This window comes from Otolemur garnettii, unplaced genomic scaffold (genome assembly GCF_000181295.1).
Source record: "Otolemur garnettii isolate 467f Iridium unplaced genomic scaffold, OtoGar3 scaffold00003, whole genome shotgun sequence".
Classification (NCBI taxonomy): domain Eukaryota; kingdom Metazoa; phylum Chordata; class Mammalia; order Primates; family Galagidae; genus Otolemur; species Otolemur garnettii.
The window spans coordinates 27,512,102-27,520,600 of NW_003852398.1; the positions used below are offsets into that span (position 1 = coordinate 27,512,102).

The 8,499-nt window shown below is 44.5% G+C and overlaps 1 protein-coding gene across 2 annotated transcripts in view; it reads left to right on the top strand.

The window, feature by feature from the left end:
- Positions 1-7,385, top strand: part of HTR4 (5-hydroxytryptamine receptor 4) — a 194,985-nt gene extending 187,600 nt beyond the window's left edge. For both annotated transcript variants that reach the window (XM_003782058.1, XM_003782059.1), the window contains one exon: positions 7,148-7,385. Coding sequence is in view for 1 of the 2 variants with exons in the window: in XM_003782059.1 (XP_003782107.1) it covers positions 7,148-7,235 (88 nt within the window). In the remaining variant the exon portion in view is untranslated. The remainder of the gene's footprint in view (positions 1-7,147) is intronic.
- Positions 7,386-8,499: the final 1,114 nt, after the last annotated feature.

An 8,499-nucleotide genomic window follows, 5' to 3' on the forward strand; every position in this document is an offset into this window, starting at 1 on the left:
GGCCTTGGTTCCCCCCTTGGCCTGGTGAACTCTTATTCATATTTCAATTCTCATCTCCAGTCACTTCCTCAGTCACAGAACACTGACACACTACATGAGATCACTGCTTCCTCTGACATGTACTCATAGACTCACCCATGCCACTCCCCCCCAACACCTTGTGTGGCTGTGATTTCTTGTCTGACTGTGGGGTCCTCTCACTACCCGCTCGGGACAGGGATAGTGTCTCCACCCTGGCATCTCCAAGGCATGGTGTCATGCTGGACTGTGGTAGACATTCAGAATATGTTTTTAAGTAAATAGGTTGCTGAGTGAATAAATTTTCAGAATTTATGTTCACAGAGTAAACATCCAATGTAAAATCTTTGTTTCCAGGTGACAGAACTCCAGATTTCATGAAACTCTGCCTTAGGGTTGAATCTCTAAACTGAGGCATTTTATATTTTAATAATGAAAACATCTTGCAAGCCTCTTCCCCTCTACATAGCTCCTCCACCTAGTGTGAGTGAGCACTGCCTTGCAGGGAAGGGCAGGGGTGATGTGTAATAAAGTCTAATCATTTCCTGATGATTTCAGGCTGGACAGGCAGAGGGGGCTATTATTACTCTACTAATTACCACATCCAGGCTGCTCTAAACATGATGCTAATTGCTCGGTGAATGAATTGTAGACTCAGGTAATTACTGAAACTAATGTGGCTCCCTTAGTGTTTGAGTAAATTAATATGAAGTGAGCTGCCTGCTGCATGGCTGTTGCTCAGGAAACAGCAGTGGTTCTTCATGTGATGTGAAGCTGCCCAGGTACACCCACTCACCTGGGGTCAGCTTTCCCCCAGAGCAGCACTGAGACTGCAGGTCAGCTCTTGCCTCAAGCAGAGCTGAGAGACATTTGCTGAGCTAACAGATGATAGTCTGTCTTGGGGGTTGTTTCTTTATCTGTTATGCCATTTTGCCAGTTTCTTTTAGCTCTGATTAATTATCAAGGAGACAAACATTTCCTCAATTACTAAGGAATGAATTTCTGCTCTGAATTAGGATTGGGGTTCAAGTCTTACTTGTACATTAGATAATAACACTGACACTTATGAGTGCTTACTTTTCCAGCTGGCACTATCCCATTAAATATGGTATGTGGATTATCTCATTTAATGTCCACAACAATGTGGATCATTTGGAATAAATCACAGAGCTAGTAGGTGGTAAAAGCCAGGATTTGAACCCAGGCATTCTGCCTCAAGAGCACATATCCTTGACCATTCCACAATTCTTTATTTCTTTGACTCAAAGAAAGTTGCATTTTCTGAAGCTTGGTTTTTATACAGTGAACATTCTTGCACACATTGTGGGTTTATTGCTTGTGCTAAGACATTTGTAGGTGTTTCATTTCATTATGACATAATAATTTTTAAATAATAATTTCATTATTACAATAAAAGTTTCAAGTAGGTGAGACCAATTTACTTGACCAGGCCATGTACTATAGTAGATATTCCATAACTGACCACCTCTCTATGTTGATCACCTCCTTAAGTTGGCCTAATTTTCATAGACCAGACATGTACTACATGTATGTGTCAGTACAGTAGGCCTAATTCCTTATGTTGACCACCTCCATATGTAGACCAGTTTGTTACAGTTTTTTGGGTGGTCAATTTGCAGAGGTCCTACTATAGCAGATGGCAGAGTTGGGATTTGAATGTTATTCTGTTTGCCCATAGTGCCCGTACTTTCTCTTCTCTCAATATTCCTCAAAAGGAGGGTGTGTAGATCCCCATGAATGTGCCCACAGACTGTTGGGGGTTTACACACTACAATTAGAGACATTGCTTGAAAGTAGCCAGCTACGGCAAAGTGGACCTGGACATAAATGTGAGCCCTGAGTTCATAAGGCAGAGTAAGTTTGTAAAGTAGACATGCAGATCCCAGATCTGCCCATATTATGTATTATTCACAATCAAAGAGAAAGTAACATATTCAAAATGTATCTGATTCATGAAAAATTGGGAATACCCAAGCCCAGGAAATAAAGGAATATCTCCATGAGCCAGACCCCATCTGTGACACACTTGCCTCTATTAGACTCCTGCCGAGGCAAGTTCACAATAATGCCTCCTTTCTGTGTGCAGCACCCACCATGCCATGGGGAGAAGAACCACTCAAATGCTATCTAGTTGGGGGTTTTTTGGCTGGAGCTGGGTTTGAATCCGCCACCTCCGGCATATGGGGCCAGCGCACTACACCTTTGAGCCACAGGAGCCACCCTCAAATGCTATATAGTTGAGTTTTGAACAACATGGATCTGAAATGCATAGCTCCACTTACATGTGGAGTTTCTTCTGCCTCTCCCCCCACCCCCGAGACAGCAGGGCCAACCCCCTTTTCCTCTTCCTTAGCCTGTTCATCTTAAAGACAGTGAGGATGAAGACCTTATGATCTTCTGCTTCTGCTTAATGAATAGTAAATATATTTTCTCTTCCTTACGATTTTCTTTTTTTCTAAATTTCAGGTTAATGTGAGGGTGCAAACAACCAAGTTACAATGTTTCCATTTGGTAGGTAGAGTCCCTCTTGTAGCTGTGTTCTGCATCTTATGATTTTTCTTAGTAACAATTTATTTTCTTTAGCTTACTTTATTATAAGAATATAGTATACAATACATATAAAATACAAAATGGGCATTAATCAACTCTTTATGTTATCAGTAGGCTTCCAGTCAATACTAGGCGATTCATAGTTAAGTTGGGGAGAGTAAATAGTTATATGTGAATTTTCAGTTGTGCTGGGGGTTGGTTCTCCAAACTCTCACATCATTCAAGGGGCAACTACAACTAGAAAATATGCCCATCTCTTCACTCCCTCATCTACAGATAGCTGTTGCCTTTCAGCTGCCCTCTGGATAAAGGGAAGCCTCCACTTGAAACACCCAGTCCAGTCCCACACCTCTTTTCTAGGCATTCCTGGCAGGTGACCCAATAGCTCACTGATTTTCAGCCAATGTGCTGGATCTTAGGTATGCCACGAATATTTTTAAAGGTCAATAATTAAAATGTTTTTGAAAGAACTTCGAAGCACAGTAAGTATATTCTTTTCTTTACTCTTTTTTTTTTATCAACATAATTTAAGTGTGCAGCGAAGTTCAACTATAGGTTCAAGTGTGCTGTAAGATAGAAAAGGACGAACACTGTGTTAGCACAGGAGAAACAGACACGAGGAGAGACATGCAGAAAGCAGACTGCTGTGGGGGTTGCCTGCATTCCAGGGGCGCACCTCTTAAGTGATCACAGTTACCAGTTTGCCTTCTCAGCCCGAACAACTTCTTCCTGTGGACCTGATCAATGAGAGTGATCTGTTATTCATAGAACAGCACCTAGCTTTGGGAGTGTGTGCAGTTAAGAGCATGGGCGCCATGCATCCTGACACCTTAGACACTGTTTCACTGCTCTGGGCCTCAGTTCGCTCATCTGTAAGATAAGTCTAAGCTGAGCATGTGCTGCTTAAGTTGTAAAAATCAAATCATATAAGTAAAATTATATAACTTAGAATTACTAAAAGTGGTAACTGGAGTACATTCTACTCCTTCAATAAATTGAGCGGTGTATGATTTCTTCTTATTATTATTCAAGTTCCTCCTGCACAAACATCTACTTCAGGGGTGTCCCTACACCTCAGATACCAAAGTGAAGCCCCATTTCCCAAGGGTGTTTGGTCCTGAGCCATTTTTGGAAGGCGAATATTTATGTAATTAAGTGATGCTGCTCAGGGCAAGAGCAGTGGGTCAGGGTGTGGCCGTGATCCTGGAGGGCCCTGCCGTCCACTTCTCATGATGCTCAGCACAGCCATTCAACTCTAAGCTTCACTTTTCTCCTCTGTAGCGTATCTTACGATCTGCCTTGCCTGGCCTGCAGAGTTTACTGTGAGTGAAAGAGGAGGACATGAATGGGAAAATCCGTTGGGGCTGCTTTGTACGAACATTTGCCAAAAAGGGGCTTGTGGTTCTGACAAAGGAGAAAGGAATGGCAAGATCAGGGACTGTTCTATATCTTGAGGCCTTTTAGATTTTACCTATAAAATAAATAAAGGAGGAAAATATTTCTAAACAGTTGAAGGGTGTGCGCTTACTATTATCATCATTGTTATTACATACTGTTAACTGAATGAGGTATTGCCAAAAAGAAGTATATATAATTGTTTTAGCTTTTATGGATTGAGTTTCTACTATGTTCCAGCCTCTGTGCTAATGTTGTCCTTACCTTATGTTATTTAATCGTCACAGCAATGTGTGAGGTAGGTCTCATGACCCTCAGTTACAGAGAAGAAAAACGAGGCATAGAGAGATGAGCCCCGCCAAAGCTGGTAAGTGGCAGAGCCTGGATTGGGAACTCAGTCTGTCTGACTCAAGTGAAGGCCTTGGTCACTACGCTGTATAACACAGTCCTCTAGGTGGTGAGACAAGCCCAGGAAAACAAACACACTTGCCAGAATCTGAGAAAAGTTGTAAACACTAAACCTCCTGCAGAATTAGGTATCACAACGAAGTGGCTACTGAGGCTGGGTTTAAAGGTGCAGAATCCAACCACCCCTCATCACTTTTACACCTACCTCTTGGGCCAAGGCACAGTCTTCTCTCACTGGATTATTGCTGTAGATTCCTAATTGGTCTTGCTGTCCACCTACCACCTCCACCCCATCTACACTCAGTAGAGCAGCCAGAGAGAGCTTGCTGGAAGGTCATTCTCACTATGTCCAGCCTCTGCTGAAAGCCATCATGGAGTGCAAGCTAGAGCCTCCCAGGGCTCTGCAAGGCCACCCTCACCCTGCATTAGCCCTGGCTTGCCTTGCTGATGTCAACTCCTTACTTTCTCCCTCAGCCCCTCACATTCTTTGGACATGCCTGGCAGGATCTAGCCCCAGGACCTTTGCACTTACTAGTACTTCTACCTGAAATGCTTCTCTCCCAGATAAGCACAGGCCTCCCTCTCTCACTATGTCTCAGAGTTTGGTCATGAGACAAAAGCCACACAGTTATTTAAACAACATTTTAACATAAAAGGTTGTTAACTAGGCATCTAGTCATTAATTACCAAAAGAGCTCTCTGAAGCCCTGTGAAGTTAGCAACTGCAGGAAGCTCTAGGGCTGAGAGAATAAAAGACATACTCACGAAAACTTAGAGACTTAGAGACGAGACCCCTCTGAGCAGAAGATTAGGCCTCTAATGAGCAGATATCTGCACTTGGAGCAGGTACCTCTGAGAGACTGCCATCCAGCAGGCTCTGTAAGAGTTAGGAAGATGGTAAAGTGGCGTGGCTGTTGCTCCAGGAGGGCTTGGCCCCTGCCGGGGTAAAGAAGTGTTCAAGGGTGACACTCACAGGAACCACAGCAGACAGGAAGCTGGCAGAGCGAGCACCTCTCCTTCCTCCAGCTTCCTCGCCCCCCTCACCACCCGCTATCTGAGGAGCCTGACAAGGAGCTGGCCAACAGAGCAGACACTGGGTTTGCAGAGTGACAGAGCCTGGTGTAGAGCGGATGGTTTGGGCTGAGAGTCCATGACTCAATAGCTGGAAGGCTAACTTCACTGAGGTCGCACATAACTCACTGGGACCTTTCCTGGCCACTCTGCTTGTGGGACCCAGTGTATGAGCGGTCCCTTTCCATCTCCTTCCCCACTTAACTCTCCTCCCTGTCTCGGGTCCAGCCTGGTAGCAGCAGCAGATGCTTTGAGTTCCTCACATCATCTCCTCTCCTCTTGCTTCTATTTCAGGATGGTTCCGCTCAGACTCGTGCTGGTCCCTGTGTCTCCGTTCCTAGTTAATACCTGCTGCTCGCCAGCAGAGAGGCCTGTTGATTCTACATTAGGTTTTCTCCATCTTGGAACTATGGACATTTGCGGCCAGATCGTTTCTTGTTGTGGGAGACTGTATTGTGTTCATACAATATTTAGCAGCATCCCCGGTCTCTACCCACCAGATACCCGTAGCACTTCCCCCTCAGTGATAACCATAAATGCCTCTAAAATGGCCCTGAGGGGATGAAATGCTCCCTGCTGAAAACAACTCATCTAGACTTGCACCTGGTCGGTGGGCTGTGCAGGAGCCAGTGGGTTTGACTGGATAGATTTTCACATAGGACCTATATTTTCTTGGGGAAATCACTAACTAATCCTGACTATGCATCATTGTACTCAAATGTAAAATGAAATACTACTATCCCGTAGGGCTATTGTAGGGATTAAGTAAAGTAATCCATGAAGAGGGTATAGTACAGGCCAATCAATCAATGCAAATCAGCAACAGATGATTGTAATTCAAAGAAAAGTATCAATGTAAGTCAAGAGAAGCCACCAACAAGTTATACGTAAACATTTAATGCCAAGTAACCGGATGCATTTGTCTCACTGAACGGGTTTGACACTGGCCTCTGAGAAGTGAGTGACAATTATGCTTCTAAAATCTATAGACATTTCACAGGAATGACCACCTGATGCTGGAGTCTGGGCAACTGAGGATGAGATGTGCCTGCTATTGAGATGCATCTAAAAGAAATTAGCATATTGAGTGCACCTGTGTTTGACACTGCAGAAAACTAATAAACACTTGTCAAGTACTAAATTTCATGAAGATGCTTAGAGTCAGCTTGCCTGGAATTGATTTGGTGTGCTAAATGACACCAAAAGGAATCAAAGTAACAAACATGGTTTGTTTCATTGTAGTTCAGGCCATGAGTGGTGTTTTCATCTCAGTCAGGGGGTAGATACTGCTGAACACAATACTAACTCTGGTAGAGGAAACCTAGTGTGTTCAAGTACAGCTTGAAGTGGACCTAGGTTTCATTGTGATGAGTAATACAAGAGCCCCAGGCTCTGCTGGGAGGGAAGAAATCTGCATTCCAGTTCCAGCTCTGCTTCTAACTTCCTGTATAGTCCCAGGCCTGCTGTTTCCTACAGGACTCAGTTCCCCACCTTTAACAGGAACAGTCTGTGTGCAGTTCATCTGGTTTTTCCTCTCTGTAAAGTACCTCCCTCTCCCCACTCCCACATCGCCTTGCCATCCGAAGCAGGCAGACAGCGGGAGTCAGGCATGGAGGGAGAACTCTCCTTGATACACCTTAAGTATGCCTGTTGAATTCTCACAGTTTCTTTCGTTCCTCTCTAGGTACACAGTTCTGCACAGTGGACACCACCAGGAACTCGAGAAGCTGCCCATACATAATGATCCAGAATCCCTGGAATCATGCTTCTGATTGAGGACATGGCTCACAACTTAGCCATTCATTCCCACTCATGTTTGTGTGAACAGGACACCCTGGTACCACTCCTGATCCTCATCACCATCAGTGAGGCACGAGGCACTAGGGGCTGAGGGCCCAGGGAAGGTACATGGAGGACAGTGTGGAGCAGGACCTGAGGCCAGAGCATCGAGGATCTCAGAGTTATGGAGGGATTTCAGGCATCTTCAGATTCAGCCTCCCACAGAAAGCAGGAGTAGCATCTTCCATTCCATCCCTGAACGTTGGTCGGCCTCTGCTTGCATACCTCCAGGGACGGGAGCTCACTACCTCCTGATCCAGGCCCTCCTATTGTAGGGAAGCTTTAATTATAAGAAGGCTCTTTCCTTTGTTAGAACACAAATCTGTCACCACTTCAGCTTACATGGGGGGCCATGCACTTACCCCCACCACCCTCAGAGCCCTTCGATGCTGGAAGACAATGATCTCACATTTTTTCAGTCTTCTCTCTAAAGTCAACATCTCCAGCATCCTCTCCATTCTGGCCATCTTCTTCTGGATGTGTGAATTAATCAGGGCTCTTTTAATAAAGTTGGGTAGATGTCAATCAATGGTCAAGATACTGAAGCACTGACCAGTGAAGCATTGAGATTTTTGTCTATGACCATGAGCACTTTTCTTTCTTCTTGAGAATAGATTTTGCAGACTCGACAGAGAGTTTGGTTTCATATCCATTACTGAAAGGCATCTTTACAGTTGTGTGTACATGTGTGTCTAAAGTTGCCACTTTTTTACTGGCATACTGGTGATGAGATTATGCGGAATAAATCTTGATTCACTTCCCTCCCATGACAATGGGGAAGGGATCCTCCCCTTCTTCTGAGAGTGTTGACTGAGAATGGGCTTGCAAGCCAGCGTTTAGGAGGGAAACAGAGTCCTACACCTTTCACTAGCAACTCATCCCCTCAGACCTTCTAAGAAGATGCATCCCTTTCAGTAACAATGCTGTTACCAGGTTGAGGCTCTGAGGGCACACTTTTCCAGCTGTCTTTGTTTTGGCTGCCAGTAAAACCCTATTGAAAGGGTCTATTACTGATTCTTATAGTGAAACAGAGTGAGCAGGGCATGTGGGTGGAGTTGGCATGCAGAAGTGAGTGTCACACATTGCAATGTAAAGATGTGCCAGGAGTTCAGACCTCACAAGTTGTCCTTGCCCTTCCACTTGCTCTGTTGTCCTTTCTTCCTAAGTGATGTCAAATGTCACAATTGCTTCCTAAAC